General features: G+C 39.7%; 1 protein-coding gene across 2 annotated transcripts; it reads left to right on the forward strand.

The window, feature by feature from the left end:
* Positions 1–112: 112 nt before the first annotated feature.
* LOC136448435 (integrin alpha-6-like) lies at positions 113–23,436 on the forward strand. Of its 2 annotated transcripts, none has more exons than XM_066447992.1 (28): positions 113–339; positions 3,521–3,648; positions 4,500–4,591; positions 5,296–5,411; positions 6,055–6,151; positions 6,738–6,807; positions 7,107–7,226; positions 7,587–7,833; positions 8,448–8,535; positions 8,838–8,955; positions 9,511–9,739; positions 10,488–10,637; positions 10,882–10,949; positions 11,184–11,341; positions 11,809–11,991; positions 12,456–12,544; positions 13,077–13,308; positions 13,650–13,726; positions 14,144–14,224; positions 14,490–14,598; positions 15,188–15,310; positions 15,732–15,800; positions 16,569–16,733; positions 17,235–17,357; positions 17,764–17,868; positions 18,504–18,632; positions 19,064–19,218; positions 20,109–20,572. In XM_066447992.1, exons 1-28 carry the CDS (start codon positions 173–175, stop codon positions 20,203–20,205), a joined length of 3,585 nt encoding a protein of 1,194 aa, XP_066304089.1. In that variant the 5' UTR covers positions 113–172; the 3' UTR covers positions 20,206–20,572. The 2 variants fall into 2 exon arrangements, with proteins under 2 accessions (XP_066304089.1, XP_066304088.1); XM_066447991.1 differs by lacking the exon at positions 20,109–20,572 and adding an exon at positions 21,562–23,436 and having other exon boundaries at positions 115–339.
* Positions 23,437–23,556: the final 120 nt, after the last annotated feature.

Here is a 23,556-nt window from a genome sequence, read left to right on the forward strand (position 1 = left end):
ATCAGTATAATAGTGTCGCCTATGTTGTAAGCAAGGCGAAAACCTGAGAGGCGGCTACGGGAACTTCATTAGTTATGCACCAGGTGTCATAGGCCAGAACCCACCCCCAGTGCCCCAGGCGCCCTGTGCATTCTTTAGACCTACACTAGGCCACCTTTGCTTGTGTTCCAACATGGCGCCTCTTAAGGCGCTCCCGTCTGTTTGCTTTCTTGGGCTCTTGGTGGCTGTTTCTTCCTTCAACTTGGACACCAGAGACCCTGTCATCAAGACGATGGCGGCAGACACCGAGTTCGGGTATTCAGTGGCGCAACACTACATCACGGATCGCGACGAGCATGTGTAAGTACCTCTACTCTTTGTATCACAGACCGCCTCACTCAACTAACTTGAGCCCTCAAGTGAACGTATAGGTCGTAGGTTTACCTTTGCATATGTTTTGTAAAGTCTGTTATTCAAATCTCCCGAAAGTATCCATATATTTGGTCACGGCTACTGTAATAGCAGAACAAGAGCTTGTTTGCGCCCGTTTGGAGGTCCCACGATTTGTTTGGAATTATGGACACAAGTGAAAGTTATAGCTGTGCCAGCATCGCCTTAAAAAGGCAAATAGAATCAGCCGTCTCAAAAGTTTTCCAAACTTTTTATCTAGCCAGAGCGTCTCTCTCTCTCCCCCTCTAAGCAGACTTAATCCGTACTTATCCACGGCAGACAGGAACTGAGATTATCCTCTGTCTGTGCCCAACGTCTATTGTCTACACACCTTGGTTGTTGTTAAACATTTTTTTAACAAGGACAAATATACCTGTAACGCGGCCATTCTCGAAAGAGTTATTAGGGCGGGGTGAACAATGATTTCTACCTTAAGATAATCTTGTACGTTAGACTGTTGGGGTTAATACCTTTATTGTGTCTGTATATGTCAAAGACTGATCCACACTTTGGGCGGAAATGCCAAACAACTTAGGTAGTGAGCTAAATTATTCATAAAATCGACTCTCTTTGTTTGTTAGGCTACACACACTGGTATTGTGTCCCTTTGTGTGATAGTTTTCATGTTTTTCACCAGATGTGACTTACTATATGATAGCGAAATAGAAGTAACACAACTCGTATCAAGAGCTTTCTTTTCCATATCTGTCTTTAGATTAGAATTTGAATGAAAGCGTCGCTCCATTTTGATAATCGATACTTAAACGTTATTTTTGGCTAATAAAACAAAATGTTATGGTTATGTTTCTCATGGCTGAGGTTTAAGCATCATACAAATCAGTAAAAAGGGCACGTTACATATTTGACGACCGGATATCAATTTTAGTCATGCTTTTTGGTCACAGATGACGCCTGTGTTCTCAAAATTTGCGCCCACATAAAATATGCTGACCTACATAATGATAATTGTAAACGGGCATATGGGACGCGCCAATCGCGTGCAAAATGTATTTTCCCGCCAGGCAAAAGAAAATGGCCCCTGTACATGTATAAATGTGTTTCTCCTACCCCATTCTATGGAATACACAATATCAAACTAGTAAGAGACAGTGTCAGTAACTATCGTGAATGTCAACAAAACATAGCGTTAGATCAATCTTTGTTGTCTAGTTTTGCTGAAAAATATTTAGCGACAACTAAGTTGTATTTTTATCTTGTTACAAATTCGTCGTATTTCGTCGTCCGGTTTTCATAGAATTTTTAAGCAACCGTCGACAAGCACGACATCACAGCCATTTTTGTTGATTTTGTACTACGACACATACACGAGAGTTCCAAGAATGCATTCAGTTTGCAATCGTACAATGATCGTGCGGCGAATGCCCTAAGCATGCGATTAATCTTTGTTGTCTTGTTGAACTGAAGAAAAAACATCTAGGGACTTTTAAGTGTTCTCCCTGCATTGTGCAATTCAGTTAACTTATCATATTCATGGCAAGGACGTTGCATTTCTATCGTTAATTTCATACTGACAAAACGTACCTCATATAAACATGTAGTTCTGTAAAATACAATGCATATGGCAAGCGTTGATTAAGCTGTGAGGACCATGTAATTAAGGGAGATGGGTAAATAAACGGGAGGCGTTACTCCACTCCGGGGCGTAATGGCTTTTGTGAGTGATGTTTTTCACACTGAAAACCATCTGGTCAATAGAAGGAGTACGTTCTTGTTGATCCTTGTTATCTCGTAAAGTAAAACACCTAATTTTACCACAAGTGGGACCATATCATGGTGAGAGTGAGATAAACACATTAAACTTTGTGTCAAGTCGACGGGTATTGATATCATACAGACAAAAGTGTTAAATATAAATGTACATACAGTCTAAGGTACCTTCGGGGTATGATGCATAAAAGATACATTGATGCATTCATCATTTCACAACGTCGAAAATGTTCTTAGATAGGGGATCCCAATTGTCTAAGATACGTAGGTATCATGAGAGAATCTCGATCTTAATTTGACATAAACATGTCTTAAATCTTTATTTTCTTTGCAAATTTCTCACAATGATCGAGTTAAATTGATCTGTTTCAAAATCACACCATGATACCATAACCATAGTCTTCAAGAATTCTTCAAAACCAGAAACACTCAAGTTGCTTGCATTCCGTGAAGTGACGCTACATTCTGGTTTGACAAATCAGATATAATGTATTTGTCGTATTTATGAAAGGTCATAATTCTTAGGCGATTATATAGACGATCTGTTACTGGCAGGTAAGGAAAAACACTGTATCGTGTGTTTTTCAGTCCTACTTGATACGTTACTTTCATGTAGTCAAAATGTATTGGTACAATGTATGAATTTAGCCCTAATTTATGTCCAGATGTGTTAGGAATTTGTGTGTATTCTCGCTTGGGGGGTAGCAGGTATATAAGGACTCCATATTGCTTCTGAAAAACCAGTCCAACAAGGTGATTTGGGACGACCTTTTCAAAAGGGTCAAACAGCGAAGCTGTGACAATACGATCAAGTGAGCCCACTGCGTACCAAGGCAAAACCAATGTAATTGAAGGGTAGTCAGTTTGGCCCTAAAAAACTTAAATAGCACAAAATTACAGTCTGTGGTGTTTGCCTTAGGCAGTTTGTGACAAGAACAACGTAACGATATTTGTTTGTTTATTCATTTGCACAACAAGAAATTACATAATATGATAAGCAATTAAACAAAGCACGTGCAGGAGGAGGTAAAACATACATTGATTATACTAAGCCCTCCTCCTCTAAACTAAATAAAATTCGATAACAATACAACACTATGGTTGTTTGACTAACAAAGAGATCAACACCATTTGGTAGATGCCTAATCTTTATACTTTGTGTACGGATCTCGGAAGAAAACGCGCTAACATAAGTTGTTGATCCTGTTGTTTCTCGTGTGTGTTTTTTTTGTGTGTGTTTTTTTGTTTGTTATGCTAACTACAATAGTCTGGAAACACAGACAGACAGGCACACACACAGACACGCAAAGAACAATACATTTTTCTTGGAGATAATAAGTGGTTACCTTTCTTCTCCGTACAGAATGCTCGTTGGTGCACCGAAGGCCAATAGTCAATACCTACCAGGGGTGGTCCAACCAGGCACTGTGTACAGGTGCCCCGTCACCTCGCAGAACGACGACTGTACAGAGCTGAACTTTGACAACACTCGTAAGTTAGTTCTCCTTTCTTACCTGTAGTGAACATGGACAAGGCCGTTTTCCATATAGTGCCTTAGGTGTTATACATTCATCTAATCAAAATTCATATGTACATTAATGTAGTTATTCATGTTTCACACATTTTTTGCTAGGCATTGTCTTGCTTCCTTAGATTGTTTACCGATGCCGTGTATTTGACATATGATTTAATTGTAAATTCGCGATCTCAGTCAGTGAAGGTTCCTAGTTGCATGAATCTGTTTTAGCAGATTTGTTCTAAACATAAAGATTAACATTGAACCTACTACAGTGCATCTGAAACCAAATCAATTTATATTCATGGCCAAGCTAATGTTAACGTTGTCACTCTTTGATAAAGATCTGGACAAATTAGTACATATAGAGGCAAACTGTCCGAATGTGAAGAATATTCAAATCAGTTTAAACGTCATCGTTGAATATCAATATAGCGTCTACTTAAAGTGTAACTGTTCGTCAAACGTTTTGTGTTTGCGTACACGTGTACATGATATCATTTGAATCCACTTTATAAAGGAAAGTCTATTTCATTCTATTCATTTATCAGAGACAACGCAAAATGCAAAAAGTATTTTCTCATGAGTTCTTCAAAACTAAAGAAGGGAAACGTATGACGGACAGAGATTTGGTTTCAGTAATTACGAGTGACCAACTTTGGTCGTCTACTACGGTATGGAGATCTCAGATTTTTTAAAGTCAAACATTCTGACAAAAGCTGCATTCAAACATCAACATGGTTGATCGTTGTGCGTGACCGTTGAATATAAGAATATTGAAATGATTATGGGCGTCTTTCAAGTCTCTTTTTGTCTTGAACTGAAGCTCCCATTCCCAACGTGGAGAACAAAAACAAGCAGTTCATGGGTGGAGCCATTGCAGCTGACGTTCTGAGTGAAGAGGCGGGGAAAGTAGCGGTAGGTAATAATTTTAGCACTTGTTTTTTTTTTTTTTTTTTTAAACTTCGGTTGTTGACAGACAGGGACGACGTGGCACTGCACTCAGGTTTTTCTAACTTGTATTAACAGTGCCACGTACAGATTACAACATGCCAATCAATATTTCTATACACCTTGGCGAAGTGAGGAAAGTCGTGTAAAGTGCCTTTCCTAAGGGCACAACATCGGTGGCATCAGGGGGATTCGAACTCGGGACCTCTCGGTTCTGAGTCGAACACCCTGCCGTTACGCCACACGACACACACATATAGCACTTGTTGAACAGCAAAGTATTGTGGTCATGATCGCCTTTTAAAACTTTCGTGGTACACGAACATGGCCACGTCGCCTGTAGCTACATGAAACAAATGTTAATACCAAATACAACTTGTGTCACATCTTTCTACACAAGCTGGTGAACAAATCCATACATTAGCAGTAACTCTGTAATAGCTGACACCTGGCGTTGTATGGTATTTCAAGTGAGACCAAGAACCTAGAAAAGTCAGACATATATTGCATTTGTAAAATGTTGCACATAACTTTGAACCTTTACCTGACAAATTCCAGGTTTAACTATTACTTACGTCATAAACACGTGGGTACAAACGTCATATTGACAATTTTACTATAGGGTTCATAGGATCCACGTGCTAATCTTAATCAACTTCTGCCATCTTCAGATCTGTGGCCATCAGTACAAGAAAGTTGAAGGATCTGGAGACACCAGGAAAGAGGCCCCCATCGGACGGTGTTTCTTCTTGGAGAATAACCTTCAGGGGCAGATTGATGATCAAACGTAGGTGTTATCATTTTAGAGAGGGTGACAACCAATGACTAACTTACCGTTTTCATCCAAATTCCATATCAATGAAACGAGCAGGTGCACACCCCCATGTTGGTGTCTTTATTTGCATTTCAAGTCATCGTTGCGTTAAACTCAAGCATTCACAGCATATGCATTTTCCTGTTTTCTTCACAATTCTTCTGGTACGGGTCTCTTTTTACACAAGCCGTAGACATTCACAACAATTTAGAGACCTCTCATTCTCCGAACACACTTGGGTTATCATACATTGATATGGTAATAAGGACGCCAACATGGCGGTGGACACGTCGCAACGTCACTAAAAATACTATGTACTTATTAATAAGTTATTACTTTACTTGCCTTGTCCACATGTACATCCACAAGTATTGCGGATACATACATCATTTGCGATTATCATGGTGAGCTCCCATGGATCTAAACGCAATTTCGCTGTACCGTAACTTTGTTATGCTAGCTGCGGACCACAATCATTTTTAGTTGAAAACTTGACCAATGATCGTCGGTGCCGGAGATCTGAGACAATGGTTGCTCTTCCGACAGGTCTTCATAGTCTCAACAAAATTGTGAGTAATCCAACACCCTTGACTGCAATGTTTTCTCCCTCTCACAGGCCTTTCGGAGACACAGGCAGTTTTAACCCAGAGGAATATGGGTTTGCACAGGCGGGAACATCGGTGGTGTTTAGTCCCCATTGGATACCCGGGCCGGTACGTAGACCAAATGAATGAATACATATAGACGCGTAGGATGTATTACATTCAATGCAAACTGCAACGGCAAAGAAAGAAAAATCTGCTTTCGTTCTATATTGAAAACTGCTTGTCTTTTTTTAAAGGTTTATTTTTATGGCTTGGGTAATTCATCAATCTTATACAAACCACATGCATATATGGTCATGCAGTTACATGGTCATGCAGTTGCAGTTCGCATGCAGTAAACGATAACAACGAAGAGTACAGTTTTAACATCACATTACACATTGTAAAGGTCATTCTCTCACGCCAGGCCCTGGCGTACCGCACAACCTGCGATCCGTCCTTCTCCCTGCGTCAGCGCTGGCTGGCCAGCCGTCAGCGAATCAGATACCCGCCTCCATCTCCTGTTGTTGGGTGGAAAGTTACCAGGCAATCACATTACCTCTTGTCCACAAGCGACGACGTGATTGGCTGGTGAAGAACTGGGCCAGCGCTAAAGCAGCGAGAAGGACGGATTGCAGGTCGATACACCAGGGTCGTTGCTTGACACATACATGCGGCGGGCTTTCTAAAAACGCTTTATTCTTATCCTTTGTAGGATACCTTTACGTTTTCACCTTATGAGGTGGACATCGTCCTTGGAAATCTAGGCGTCTACAGCTGGACTGGTAAGAAAATATAAAGTTTTAGAGTTCCAAGACCTAAAACCTTCGCCAAATGATGTTAACCTTATCGAGTGAGGTATCATAAATGTTTCTCATTGATTCTGCAAATAAGGTCCCCATTTGCATAGATTGTATTAGTTGATCTATCTTCTCTTCCCAAGTTACACAAGATATTTGGATAGAGAAGCCCAATATCTTAGCAAAGAAAGCTATTTTAACATTCCCTACTGTTGTTCTATTCATAGTTTGATGTAATGTTACAGAGGTTGAGTCTATGAAAATATTTATCCTTTTTTTGCCAGGTACGGTATACTCATTATCTGGATCCCAGAACCTCTTTGATCAGTCCAAGTTTGCAAAAAAGGGAGGCTCTGGAAAGAACAACCTGGAACCTCTTGGTATAGACAAAGGGGCTATGTTGGGTGAGTCAATTCAGCATTTACCAATAAGTCACGTCACAAATCCGAGTGGGCATGTCCATTGCTGTCAAAGCTTGTATCCTCTAACTTGTACAGTTCTTTGTCCAGGCGTGTTGGTCACTTGGATTTTGTTGTCATCTAAGGAGCCTTAGTTCAAGTCCCATATCGGGCGAATAGTTTTGTCCTACGCTATATGCTATGTTTCGTATTACCTTGAATGTTTAATTATTAACCGTGCGTTGTTTGTATCTTTGTGGGCCTCGGCTAACCAGTGTAATATACTGTCACATTTTCAATATTTTTCTTTTACAAATTTACAACAGCAATAATCTGATTCTTCCATTCACCCACGCGTACGGACAGGTACATCAGTGGCATGTGGAAAGTTCCGAGACTTCACAAGCGATGGAGTCGACTATGGGTTTGACTACATTGGAGGAGCCCCTGGGTACAACCAAAGCATCGGAGGAGTCGCGTTCTTCCACAAGTCCATCCCTGAAGATGATCAGAACTCTGACAACATGCTCTTTCCTGCATTCATCCTCAAGGGGGAACAATACAAGTCTGATTTTGGCTTCGCAGTCTCAGCTATAGATTTGAACAATGATGGGTGCGTTTCGTAAAATCTTTTAAACATATTTCGACTAATGTAGTAGTAGTAGAAGTTACAAGTAGAAGTAGTAGTATCCATTATTTAATAAGTTAATCCAATTTTGCGAAATTGCTCTAGAGTAGGAAGCCTGGCGTTGTTTTTCAAACTGCTTGATATTCATTCAAAATGTGTCATTTTTTAAAAGCAAGTGTATTCTCAGTCACTCCAATGTAATGCAAAAAAACGAACACACTTTGATCCAAAGAAAATAACTTAACCAAGATGTTTATGCATCAGTCGGTCATCAGGTACACTTAACACAACATTGACTAACGCAAATATTCTGTAAATTCACCTATTTTTGTGGGGGTATAATTTTGCAGCAGGATAGGTGGGTAATTCAAGAAGGTTTTTGCAGTGTTTGGAGCTCATAGTAAAAATACAAGACACATATTTGCGTTGTCGTGATTTTATGGTAAGATGTCCCTGAAAAAGCAAAAATAAAGCTGCTGCCAACATTTAAAGATCTACTGCATAACATTAGATCATGGCCTATTTCTGTCCTACAAGTGAGCAGGCAATGTTTGCTCGTCGACTGATGATGATGATTTTTGTTCTTATTTGCATACCAGGTACGACGATCTTGCTGTTGGTGCACCACAGTACATTGGTGAGGATGGAAAGGGCGGCGCTGTGTACATCTACATCAACCCTGGAGATGTGGGTATACCCTCCATTAAAGGAAACCCAAGCAATATTAGGGCCTGAAAATCAGATTTTGAAAGTCAATTCATTTAGTCATTTCTATACACAATTGCTTCAAACAAGACTATCACAATGTATAACGACGTCCATGATGCAAAAATATGACGTCGTTGTGATGTGAGAATATCGTCACTGGGATTTTGTAGGCTCACGAAACTTAGGGGATCATCTTACGGTTCTAAAATGGTTAAAGTATGCAATTAATACGCAGATGTGCTAAACAAGTGTATTAAACACTCTTGTACTCCTCTCGGCAGGGAAATGGACGCTTGGACACAGTTGAACCAATCAAACTCAAGGGAGACGCAAAGGGCGATGCTTTCTTTGGAGCATCTCTGACGAGGATGGGTGACATGAACGGAGACGGTTATCAAGGTGCATATCACTCTAGAAGCACCATTTACTAGCTTTCCCCTGAAATGCTCTTGTTATATATTAAAAGGCTCAACACTGAATGTCTGCTGTTTTGGACGACAAATGAGGAAACGCTACTTCTTGGCAGATCCCTGAGTTAAAACAAAAATTTAATCGAACTTAAAGCTATCTCTAAGCCAGGAGACTGATTTGAAAATTGAGAAGTATTAATCAGGAGCTTAGGATTCTAAACTACCAAAATCAGTCCGATAGGACCTCAGCATTCTCTGTCACTATGGAAACAAGTCATCACAGCTTCCAACCCCTGATGGTAACAGACAGTTCTCAGTCTGACAACAGTTGGTTGAAGTTAACACATAATGCGTGACACAACATGATTAGGATGTTCCTGATTCTCCTGACTTAAAGGCATGAATGGCCATCAAGCTTCTAGGGAACTCACAAGTTGAGGAGCAGCTAGAAGCATAATTTATTCAGGCTAGTTGCTAATGCCTTTACAGGACATGCACAGTCACTTTGATAATCATATTAACTCTACCCCGTCCATTCTTGCAGATCTGGCTGTTGGAGCACCTTATGAAGAGAGTGGCAAAGGTGCTGCTTACATCTTCCTCGGAAGCAGTAGCGGCATCGTCGAGAACGCTGCCCAGGTCATCAGGAGTTCTAATCTGAGCTCCCCAGTCCGTAACTTCGGCATCGCTCTATCCGGAGGGCTTGATATGGACGGGAACGGATACCCGGACTTACTTGTGGGTGATGGGGAAGGGACGGCCATGTTGTTTAGGTAAATTCAGGTTATATTCTCAAACATGGTTTATGGCAAAAAATGTGAATAAAATTGGACAGTGTTTTCATAAACTGTAAAGAAATATTTATTAACAACCGCCATTTACCATATGACTTTTGGTAAACTACTGGTAAATAACCTTATGCTTACCGTGAAGTCGTAATGATCTTTTCCATACATGTAAAAATTAGCTTTAACGTAAATTTTTAATGGGTCTATAATACACTATGCCACAATGGTTGACAGGGAGTGATGGTACCCAGCTTTAATCATAAAAGGTTGAGTCAATAGCTTCATCTTGCAGGTCATGTATAACATTACCGTACGCGTTATTGTCCAAGAAGGTTGATACTATTAGGGTTTTTCGTGCCATTTGTGTGATAATGTATGTTTGTGTATGAATGTTTGTGAATTTGTGGACAGCACAACTTGATATCTTTATGATATTTGCTTCGAAATTGGTGCCTGAAGGACATTTGTTTGGCTCTGCTAGTGACTGTCTAGGGTATCGCAGTAGAACTTCCATTTTTGTATATAACATTCTAGACATGCTCTGGTGCTGATTTTTGGGTGACAGATATCTCTTATCAAATAGAGTATGATGGTGAGGATATAAGAAATATAATACAAGATGTAACTTTACAATGGCAATGATGTTGTCAGAATATGTCATGAAGACTGCCACATTTGTAGCTTTGGCTGCTGCACCTTTTTCTGACATTACATGTCTTCACTTGTATCACAGGGCGCGACCGGTTGTCGATCTAAAACCGTTAAGCCCCAACGCACAGCCGCTAGTCATGGTACCAAGGCTGGGGAATAATCCATTCAAGATCAAACCAGATCAGGTCGACTGTCTGCTGGACCAAAACAACCCGGGTGATGTCTATGCCTGGTGAGACACTTCAATTTAGTACCCCACATTTTGTGTTTTTTTTTTCTCCCTAAGTCTACAATTTTACCAAATACAGCGTAATCTTATTGATTATTAATCTACCGAGAAATTTTCCCAAATACAGTACAAATCTATATATTAAGTATGCTTTAAGGAATTTTACTGAATACAATGGAATTTTACGTTCCTGTAATATTTTTTCAATATAAGATGTTCAACGCCTCTTTCAAATTTGTTTATGCAGCGTCGATCTCAAGGTGTCTTTCCAGTATGATGACGTCCAAGATCGCCCGTTTGGCCCTAATGAAATTGGTAAGTATAACAGTTACAGTACATTGTGTATGTATGTAATGTTATGTACAAATGTCCCATTTCTTTTGTGTTATACCCTGATATTCTATACCTGTGTAATTGCTTCATGTACTTCATTGTTGCATCCGTATATATACATACCCGTATTATAAGCAAATATATGATATCCCTGTCATCTGGAGATATTGCACTGCAATCTTAACTTATTTTTTTTCATATTGGTGATAATCACAGATATCAGATATGAACTTGAAGCTGATGCTGATGCCAGAAATCCCCGAGTGTTCTTCTACAACAGCAGGAATAGAAAAACGTCCAAGCAAACCCACACCTTGAAAAAAGTGGCACCCGGCAGCTCAGGAAAGGAGAAGACATATCGACTCTACCTAAAGGTTAGGATTGTCCATTCTGTATTTAGTAACATGACCTGTTCTAGAATTCAGTAGTTTGTGTGATATAAATTTTTAGCATAACAAGTCTGCTTTGCTGTTAAGCTTGACATATCCAACTAAAAAAAAAAAAGTTTCAGTCCTCCCCACACCATATGGACTGTATAGGGTGGCACCAGTCCTGGCTTCTATGCCCTTGGGCCATAATGTTACATGAATACATAGGATGTGCAAACATTACAGCAGGGGTTTTAGTCCTTGAGTAGTGGTGGTGTGTATTCAACTTCCACACTCATTCTCATAAATGCTGCATACTAAGCAGTTATTTAGACCACTTCAAAGCACATTATCAGCCATGGGAAATCCAACCAGTGAAATCTGATGCACAATTACTGTAATAGTTATAGTATCCCTCCTTGTCAAATATGGTACGTTTTGCTATAACTGATCACATTACTTACCTTTAACAGAAAGATGAGAGGGACTTGGTAACACCTGTCAAGGTGGCCTTGAAATACTGGATTGATCAACGCCCACCCGCCTTGGCAACTAGCGGCCAGAGTCTTCCCCCACTGAATAACTACCCGAGCCTCAGTCCCACCGCCGCACTGGAAAGTGGCATGCGGGCGGAAAAGCTAACATCGTCACTGGAGGTAAGAATGCACTAGCTTGGAATCCATCATCCTGCCATATTAAGTGTGACAGAACTTGATTTATGATAAAAACAGACCCTGCCAAACTTATGTGTTACATTGAATACAGTTAATACTAGCTATCCAAGCTCTATTCTGACTGTATTACAAGTTGATAACATCTTCAGCACCAAGGACAGGGATGAAACATCAGCCAACATAGCATTCTTCTGAAAATTCCCATCAGTTACCTGATATCATTCATCTGCTAAAATCTTTAAGATGGCATGTTCATAGTTGAGTCAGCAAAACATGCTGTTATTATTCTCTATGGCTTTGGAGAGTCAAATATGCCATACATGTGATTCTTACACAATTGTCACTAAGTTTGGACAAGCCTATCTCTAAAATTCCATACCCCTATTATATGTGTATATTAAATTATTTGAAAATGTGTCCAATTGCCTGGATTTTTCTTTTTGCAGATTGAGTTCTTTAAGCGAGGTTGTGGCGAAAATCAGATCTGTGAGTGCGATCTGACAATGGACGCTGTTTTTGTAAACCTTCCACAAGAGTAAGTTTTCCTCTATTATCATAAATTGAATAGCTGTTGACTGACAATGTCATCTGACAGAAAATATTAACAGTTTGGTTTTTGATAACTCCGTCGTTATGAATAGAAAATATTAATGCTCCGAGCGTGAAGATTTCATCACTTCATAAAACAAAATCAAGAATATTTATGATACTGTGACTGTCTAGTTCAAACATATACTTTCATTGTTTGTTTTCTACCTTCCCAAAGAAGGTTATGTTTTGGGTGTCATTTGTGGGTATTTTTGCTCAAAATTAAGCAGATGATGGATCTGTATGGTATTTGGGTGTCAGCAAAATGAAAATAAGTTCAAATATGCAGGGCCCTTTCCCAGCTTTCTATGATACTGCAACACAACTTTTTGTTTTTGTATCTCATGTTCTGGATGTGCTAATGGACATACATTTCCAGTGGCAGATAGCTCCTATTCAACCCTGTTGTGGTAGTGTCATGATTGTGTGGCCCCAGTGGTGTGGAGGGTGCACTTAAACAAGAAATGTAATGATTTCAGTAATCCAGTCCTGCGAGTGACCCAAGACCAAAGGACAGTCAATGTGAAGATCACCACCTCAAACACTAACGAGCCGGCCTACAGCACCCGGCTACTCGTGGCGCATTCGCTTGGTCTCGACTTCAACAAGGCCAAGGTGCTGTCTTTAGATACAGGGGATGTGTCGTGTCAACCAAATGCTCTCAACCAGTCGGTGCTCGAATGCAGCCTGCAAAACCCACTACGCGCAGAGGTATCTTACGATGTTTATGTTGCTAGCATTTTGTACGGAGGTCTTGTTTTCTGTGTGTCTGTTTGTTTGCTCGTGTGCCAATAGTTAGTACTGCTAATGCTAGACATGTTGGAGAAACTGACAGGAAGCTTTAAGTTCTTAGAAAGGACCCAGAAAAGTTTATTTCCTAATGATCTTCAATTTCTTGCAACATGTGCACTGTATATGCATGTCTGTTGCCTTACTGGGAAAATGTTTTTTTCATGATATGAGATATAAGATCTTTGACTTATGCTGACCTCTGCTAACGTATCAGTGCTAATATACAAAATACTTATTTCTACTTGTTATTTCTTTTACAGCAAGAAGTAGAACTGGAGTTTAGTATCAACAGTCGCTTCCTGACAGACTCTATGATGATGGAATTTGAACTAAACACGTAAATAATACAGTAACTTCATTCTCTCATAAGCACATATTAACATACTGATATTGTATAGGAACAGCTACTTACAGCAAAAATATCCTTTCAGTTTAGAAACTAATAATCATTAAGTTCTATCTTTCTTATTGTAGTAACTTAATGATGAATATTGCTCTTACTTCTTGGTAAGCAGTCACTCAGAAAAACTACAGCAAGCATGAAAATAGTTGCTGAAAAAATAGGAGGAGATTCAACTATCAAGTAACTAATTGAAATGCATGTTAAGAAAACTAGCTGTTCAACATAATGATTTAATGCAAACAAAACTAGTGTAACTACATCGTAAGTTCAGTCAGCCGTAAAATAGATAAGTTGACACGGAATGTCTTTGGTGATTTAAAATTTCTATTTTGTATTGTCCATACTTTCCAGGACCAGCTCGAATGCGGGGCCTATGCCAAACAAGGTGCTCTGGTTTTCTGTTTTGGCCGAGTCAAAGCTGACACTTGCAGGGTAAGAGTGCTTGATGATATGCAATTTCTTAACAACTTATCCTAAACTGCACATGTATGTAATCTATCTGATCAAAGTGTGTCGGAATAACGTTCTGCAATATGTAATCTTTAACAGAAATTTTTACACAAGGCTTATTGCAAGTGACAAAATAACAACCTACAATGACCGACAGTAAACATTGGGCAGTTGCTAAAACTTGCTAACAGTGATACCAAAGGAATTGATTCAGAAGTGACTGACTTTTCCGACTGATTTTTCTCAGGTCCTCCAATCCAAGAGAACTTTTCTACCAGGAACCCAAGAAGCTGGTTGGAGAGAGTGCCATGGAATTTGAGGAAAACATTGGGCCAGCGGTGTACCACGTCTATACGGTAATAATGACACTATTGCTTTCATACAGGTAGCAGTGTTTAACTTTAAATTGGTGTCACACTGTCAATGACCTTCAAATGTGTAGTCAGACCTACCTACATGTAGCAACATTCAATGGATTGCCAAACTCTTCTGACCAATACTACATGTACTTCCGAATCTGTAGTCTCTCTTTTTATATACATTGCACTTTACCGACAAAATTTCATCCAACATTGCATCCTATCTTAGCTGCATTTCATGTCAACTTACATGTACATGTAGCACTGTAAATGCATTTAAGTTTGCTTGGTTTTTATTTCGCGCTAAGGCGGGAATGGGGTGTTCGCGGTAGCGCTATAGTCGAATACTGCTAGCATGCTACAGTATTGGACAAAAATGTTCGCGGTGGTTTTAAGTTTGCGGTGAAACGGTCGCCGCAAAAACCACAAACATGAAACCACCGCGAACATTTCTGCATTTACAGTAATACCCGCCCATCAACATTATCAACTAGTCTTCCATTTAGTGTTAAGGCTATGCTTTCAAAGATTTGTTTGTACAGAGAAACTTTGTGTTCATGTTGTTTATTGGTGACATTTTCAACAGCTGAAGAACACAGGGGAAGGAACGACTCCACGTGCAGAAATCCTGATCGACTGGCCTTACGAGACTCCGAGCAACCAATTCCATACCAACGGCAAATGGTTGCTGTACATCATGGATATCGCGGTACGTTTCAACGTATCACCAGATTATGTATTAATCATTGCCAGATAGAAGTAACGACATAATACTTGTACTAAGGTTGACCATTATTGTTCTCCATCGATTGTGTTTTATATGTAGCCTCCTTCACAGACTTTCTAGGTGCGGCCAGTGTTTGTATTTTTTGGGAGAGCAAATTTGCGATTTTCAACATGGGCTAGCTGTTATCTCATGCCTGAGGAGATCGTTACTGCATGCCTAGAAGGTCTGCTTTCTGTCAGCAGCTTCACAAAAAAGTCTAAAATGTAACGTTACAGTTGGTCTTATTTGTTATGAATCCCCATGCATGTACTTCTATTCTGTTGTTCTGTTTTTTTCTATCTGTTGTTCTATCTGATGTGTTACAAATTCATAATCAGAATCTATTATGAATTTTTATTCACAGTTGAGTGGCCATTCTGAAGGTGACAAGTGTGACCGTCCACCCGTCCTCAGCAATCCTCTCAGGATCAAGGTAAAGTTGACTTGGTGCAAAATGTCACCACATGCACATCACAACCAGTGATCAAATAACACATTTCTTTTCAAGAAACACAGCTTTCACACTATTTCATATTCAGTTGTGCAAGCACTCTAATACATATCAGGAATGCACTCAAACTTAGTGCAGTTGCAAAAATAGCAGTCGATAAGATCAAAACTTTATATGTCATTCAATAGTGCCATTTTGGATAATCCTATGCCAAATCCACTGCTACTGGTAGTACACAATAAGGCCACACCATTTTAATTTCTTGGTTAACCGAACTTTTAAAAAATGCTAGATTGGAAAATCAACATGAAAACAGAATCTCAGAGGAAAGTTTGTACTTTGGTGCACACAGTTTCAAGGAGAGAACAGGGTCAGGTGCAAGTTTTCACCCTAGCCTTCAGTTTTCATGATGTCCTCGTGCAAAAATTTGAAAAAAAAAAATCTGTTAACCAAGAAATTAAATTGATGTGGCCTAATCTACATGTAGGAAACAGAGGGCACAGCCTATCAACCCACAATCCATCTTTCCGGTAGCTTTTCTCCCAGTATTTTGACCATAAGAGAAGACATGATTCACTGGTAATTTTCCATCCACTGTGAAATCTGATTGGCTGACAGCTGGCCAGCACTAAAACGGTCAAAAAGACAGATTGCTATTGGGTATTGCATCATGCAAACAGTGGCTCTGGTAAGAGAGGATGCATATTGATAAAGTTAACACTTACCACTATCCTTCACAACATCTGTCAGGAGGGCGCGGGTGTTGGAGATGTCCTGGACAGAGACCGTGACTACGTGAACATCACAGACTTTGGCAACGGGATACGAACACGGGAGAGGAGGGACGCCGACGAGCCTAGTGCCAAAGAATCCTCCACCAGGGCCCTGAAAGCGGGAGAGAAACTGTCAAATCTGGTAATTCACCACTGGCATCTCTCGAAGAAAGTTATAAATCTTACTCACTCTGTCAGGCTCGCTAAGAACCACTGCATGACAGTCACTATGCCTCTCAGGTTCTCCCTGTCCTTCTTAATAGTACTACCAGGGGTTCATCTAAAGAGGGCAACAGGGGCGTTGCACCCTCATGCCCTGACCATGCACCCCCTTACCCTGAGGAGCAGATTTTCTGACAAGCATAGAATTATGACTGACCGGGGATGCTACTAGGTCACATGTGCCCACAGTCTTCAACTGTGACCTGTCTGACAGTAATTTTGCCCTTCAGAAAGCCTTAGAATGCCCCATTTTAGCTTAAAAGTCTCTAAAACTCCACACTGTGGAAGGGGAGAAACCCCTCTTCTACACCATCCCCTTACGTGGTCGCTCTGCTCCATTGCAATGCTGACCCCCTTGTAATTTTTATCTAGAAAAACCCCTGGTACTACCATTAAATGTTGAATGTGTTCCTTCCTACAGCATTGCTCTGGCATGCCTGAGGACATGGCCCGATGTGAGAGGATCCGCTGCACCTTCACCAACATACAGAAGGACATCAAAGTCACCATCAAGGCCAGGCTGTGGAATAACACCTTGATCATGGTAACATTTACTAACTTAACATAATTCCACCAGCTGAGGGTACATATAATTCCGACATCCTGAAAAAATACATCCAAACAGATCTCCAACCCAACGTCCTCCAGTATAATGTACTCCTGTATGACTAAACTGCGCATACCTGGTGGGTGCTGCACTAGAGATCTCTCAAACCCACTGTTTTTCAAAGTAGCAGATTTATGTGACCCAGCGGTTTAAGATTAATGCATTTTGTATAACTTTAAGATACCAAACCAGTTCTTAGCCTTGTATTCATCTTATTCTTAAACCCACTGTTTTTCAAAGTAGCGGACTTTTTAATTGAAAGCATTGTTTGGTAGCTTAAATTAGATAATAATTATTGATTTCAATTACAGACTTTATATGTACATCTCTATCTCCACCATAGGAATACAACCAGCCAGGAATGGTGAGCATCAAGTCCTTTGGAACGGTCACCATAGAATCTGGTGATGCACGCAAACGGAGGCAGGCTAATGTCATCACACAGGAGGTATGGAAATATAGAAAGTTTACGACAACAGTTGATTATACAGTATTGCTTAAAAATAATTTGGTATTATAATAATTATGCTTATTCATAGTACTAGGTGAACTGGTACTGAAAATATTGTGTGAGAGGAATTATCTCACTCAAAATTATACTTTGAATGGTACATGAATAGCTCCTGTAACTTTGTACGAATAGTACTCCATTAAGATTAAGTAGCTTGGTTGCGTGCATGATGTACAAAATGACTAAGAAACTAGTAAATGTAACTTACAGTCATGAAAACAGAGCTATCAACCCAGGATTTGTTACAATTTTGTATTTGTATTTTTTTTACTAATAGGTGTTCTTCCTTATTTTCCAAGAACTAATAGTACATCTATACGTGTAATAGAGTATACAATGTAACTCATTTTCACCAAGACTATAGTACAGTTGGCCGGGGGCATTCTCACGAGATAGAACAATGTAGTTTCAAACAATGCCTGGAGTTAGAATTCATTGTAACGTTACTGAAGTTACATATGACAGGTCATTTTGTGTAATACATGTTGACTGTAACTATAGCTGATGTGTTTAACGGATTGAAGGGTGGTTATAAGAGCTCAATACAATGCAGATACCTTACTTCCATCCAGGTGGAGACCATGGCTGTGCTGCAGAAGTTGGAGCCGAAGACTGTGTCTGGAATCCCGTGGTGGATCATCCTGCTGGCTGTCCTGGCTGCGCTTCTGCTGCTGCTACTGCTGGCTCTGTGTCTGTGGAAGGTGAGGAAGTTGTAGTCATTTAACCTTTAGCACTCTGAAGTAGCCGTTTGGCACCCAATTCCCTATTGGTTACAGAGTTAGGCAGCAGGGAGAAGGTTAAAAGCAATACACATGTACTACAATTGTACTGTTGCTGCAAATTCATTTTAAGTTTGTGGAGACTTGATTTCACAGTTAAGTTTGCGGTTGAAATGACCGTTACGACAAAAAAGCAATGCAAGACAGAGCATATGTCTGCAGTGTAATGAGTTGGTGGCAAGTAAAAACTGTAAACATAAAACCGTAAGATGTAACATAAGTTTGGGCTCTCTAGCAGCTTTCTTTGGAGCTGCAGTGGCGTTTTAGTCGCAAACTTTGAAACAGATAAGTCAAGAAGGGATAAATGGACTTATAGTCTTACATCTTTACTTTTTTGTGTATTATTGTCTTAGTGTGGCTTCTTCAAGAGGAAGAAGAAGGAGACTTACGAGGCTGAGTACTACAAGGCCACTAAGGTGCCCAAGAACGTGGAGTACGGCGGACAGCCCAACTACTCCGTCATGCAGCAGGGACCTCAGCAGGGCTACGAGATGCAGCCACTGGCAGGGTAACAGTCTTTTTCTCTTCTTTTGTCTGTTTTTTCAATAAAACCTCTTTTCTTTTTATCCATAAGACGTTCAGTTCAAAATTCGATGTCTGAGTATGTCGTTGTGACTTTAAAGACATCATTTGAAAAGAGCTGATTGGTTTGGATGAGTTTTATGAGATCAAGAAATCTATAGAACGTTTTCAATGAAGCAGGTAGGTGCTGACCCCCATGTTGGTGTCCCTATTTGTATTTCAATGGATTGTAGCTCAAACATAAAATGTATTTTTATGTTTTATCTGGCATTCTCTTCTTTGAGCTTTAGATAATTAAGTGGTTATTTGAGAGGATTAGAAGATCTTTAAATGTCCTGAGAATGTGTGGGCTAGGCTATGATTCACTGAAATGCAAATAGGGATACCAACATTTCGAAAGACACAGCAAAAACTGTATTCAACCTCAGTGTTTAGTGCAAAATTGTTCTTCAATCAAAGCATGTTTTTTTAGTTAATCTGTGTTTTATACAATATATTACCCAATGGTGTTTCCATCTAAACACCTGGTTTTCCCAACTGAACGTTTTTACAGTCTATAGATTGTAACTAGACTATAAGTTGTCTTTAGCCTGAGTGCCAGCCTTTTTAGCTTCCGTCCGCTACCCTAGCTCCGCTGCGCTACCCAAGCTCCGCTGCCGGCCAGGAGCGGAGCTTGGGTAGCGTACGAAAGCTAAAAAGGCTGACACTGAGGCTAAGTTGTCTTTGCTTTCTACAATGAAGATATTTTGTATGATGTTCTTTTGTATGGTGATCTTTTAGACTGTTAACTGTCTTTTCCTTCTTGATTGGTATACCTAGAGGAATTAAGGCTCTCAAGTCACTGCTTTTCTTTTTCCCCGTGCATGCCTTTTACAGATCCAGGCCTGTCCCAGATATCTACGTGGAAAAGTATTACTTCGAAACGGGTGGCGAACCTAATACTTTCGAGGCATATCCGTCCCATTCCTCCTAACAATTTGCTTACTGTTGCTGCTGACTGAGCCCTCCCACCCTCTCTACACTGCTCTGAGCATTGTCCTTTGTAGCACCTGATGATCAGTGCTTAGACACTGCACATCCATCCAACCTACATCATCAAAATGCTCACAGCCAATGAGTTAATGGTGTAGGTTTACATTGTCCACAATTTCCTGTTCAGTGAGGACATTGTGTATCTCAGGATCATTGGAGCCCAAAAATTGTCGTCATGTCTTCAAATAGAATAATTGTAGAATTGCAGCATCCCACATCAAAGGTACATGTATAAACTTTAAGATACCAAATAAATCAACAGTTACTGATGATTCTGAGATACAACTATCCTGCTAGATAATAGGCAACTAGGTTAAACCCTGACCTACTGGAAGGACGCTAGAAGAGAAAATTGTGGACAACCTACCACGACCACTTGTTGCTCAGATGCCACCATTTTGATGATGTCTGTTGTGACCTACGACATCTAAAGTTGGATAGGTTATTACAAAATATTTTTCAGTAAGAATAATTTCTATGAACACCGTTCTGGTATTGGAAAGTTGGTTGAGCAATCCCTTGTCACTCAAAACAGATGCATATGATAAAATATCAATAAATTGGTTATTGTAAAAGCTACTGTATATATACTTGCACCAAAAAAACAAGAAAAATGTTGTTTTGTTTTGTTTAGTTTTTATACATGAAAGGTTATTGCCTTTTGCTGCTTTTGAAAAATGGCAAGTAATAATCATGGAATTTCTTTCATTTGTTAATTTAAGAGGGACATGAACAACTGTAGAATCTTATAAAACAACTAGCATAAAAAACTTGGGAAACGTCATCAGTGTTTGTCAAAAAATAATTCCATCACTTATCATAACATAATCACTTACAAACAGCATCCCTAACTTTCAACAATAACTACTAACCATCCTCTTGTTTCACTTCAATCTGTAAGAAATTCACTAATCCTAACAAGAATAATGTGTAACATCAATCCTTTTAATTCTGCCACGGACCCTAAGACTGCCACATTAAGGTAAAACAATGAATTTACAAAGAACTTAATGCAACATCAGTAATCCCTGAAGAATGCACACTTCAGATATAAATGTGTTCAAGACATTCTTGAGAAGGCCTTAATAACACTGCTTTTTTTAATGTGGTGGTCTTAGGGTATCCCACAGAATAATGAGAGTTGATGTCACTTGTAGCAACAATTAGAGCTTACACGCTTTATAATATATGCATTCTTGATCATCATCCTCATAACCGTGATAATAAAATGCTCTTGTAGAAATCTCACGCGCCATCATGTTCACTCACCGACTCACATACTCACTGTATGATCTAGAGTGCCAGGCCAGGTTGCAGTGGCAGATAGTGGCAAATACAGCGTGGACATGCCGCCCGCTTCGCCGTCCAGGCGCGTGGAAACCACCACGACCCGCTACGAGACACGGTACGAACCGGTGTCGCCGACCAAGCGCTCTCTGCACTCTGTGTCAGGGTCCGGCCCACGCTCTGCCGGCTACACTCAGATGACTGGCTCTGCCTGGGACTAATAAGGACAAAAGCCCCCTTTCAACTAGACAGTGATTGCTGAGAGACCATTGCGCTATCAAAATTTGTGTGGCTCTTCATTTCATTATCAGAATTTCTCCAGATGTATGATGGTGATGATGATCAGAATATGTCATATACAATGTAATATTGTGATCTAAAAGACAACAAAACACCCCAAATGTAACAAAGATTTGACGTAAAACTATGTTCCTTATGCATGAAACTCACCGGTAGAACTATGTATGAAACTTTTGGTTGCTCAGCGGTTGCAGCGTATAGTGGGAAGGGGGTTTACTGAAACAAAGAAACAAACTAGTAGCCTGGTATCCACTCTATTCCAGAACCAGTCCTCTCCTCCGATTGCTTCCCTGAATAGTGGTCTAAAATAAATGTGAGACACGTGGTCCGTCGTAATGGCATGGTAACAGGGTTTGAACACTCATTTGGACGTTTGATTCACTACATTTTGATACCCAAAATGATGGCAAAAGGGACGTTGATGTTTAAATGGGGATGGGTGCAGGACTATTTGGAAGAGAGACAATCAGAGGAGCAAGCCAAAGCTAGAATAGGATGGATATCAGGCTGACAACCCAGGTTACTTTGAAATGTCACAAACTAGTTGTGGCATCTTTAAAGCAATTCCGTGAAAAACTTTCAAAACTTGTCACCATTTCTATTTCTGATAAGTGTTGAATTTCTTGGCCTTTTGAGAAAAAAGTGTCATTCACTTTTGACTGTATTTTCCGGCCGTTACATTGAAGTTCTCACTCTTTCCCTTACCACCACCTCGTAACTTTTCAGAATAGCTCTTAGCTGAGACTATGACAACCACAGGTTGTCATTGAATGTAGTTTGATCTTGTGTTAAACATTTCTGTATCACTTAACACTTAACAACTTGAAGATACCATTGTTTGTACTTACCATAACTGACAGCCATAAATATGCCTCATACTCATCAGACGAAATGATCAATTTTACTCAAACTCTCATAGGACAAAAGCCATTTCTGGTTTCTTATTGTATACATAAACTGAGTGACTGAATGAATTCTTAGGATGTACATTGCCAATTGGAGTAAACAGAAAATGCGACACTGGCACAATCAAAATACACTGTAAAATCTAGTACTTTGGTATGGTGAATAATTATTCTTAAAAATAAGATTTACTTGCTAGGGTGGTCCTTATTTATGATTTTGGAGACATTTTTGTGATCAGCCAAAATATAGTTAGTAAACAAAGTCCATACTTTAGGGTGATATGGTGTTAGAAGTAGAGATGGAGTGAATAGAAATTTGCTATATCATAGCGCGTTTTAGATGGTGCACATTTTTATCATGAGCTAGAAATATATAGGTAGTAGTTTGTTTTCTATTTGTGCAATGTATTTATCATATCTATGCAACAGTTGTGTGGTGTTAGTAGTTGATTTGATGTCTATGTCTATGTCCTTGATTGCCATAGATTTTTCCCTTTGAGGATTATTTATTTTACATTGAACAATGTAATTAAGGATTGGATCAATCAAAGCTTAGTCTGTTTAGAAGATTAAGCCTTAGTTACTACTTTTTATGTTCTTAAGCAAGTCCATTGACAGGGTTGTTGAGGGGTTTGTTAATGTGTTCTTTTTCCTAAATAAAATCATCTTTGGGGGTAGTATTGTTTGCCTTTTTCAATGTCATTTCTTTTCTATTAGTAAGGCATAAGGGAATCATACATCATATCCTGATCTCTATCCGAAAATGGTATTCTAGTTAGTTACAACTCCATGTTCCAACA

This window comes from Branchiostoma lanceolatum, chromosome 14 (assembly GCF_035083965.1).
Source record: "Branchiostoma lanceolatum isolate klBraLanc5 chromosome 14, klBraLanc5.hap2, whole genome shotgun sequence".
Classification (NCBI taxonomy): domain Eukaryota; kingdom Metazoa; phylum Chordata; class Leptocardii; order Amphioxiformes; family Branchiostomatidae; genus Branchiostoma; species Branchiostoma lanceolatum.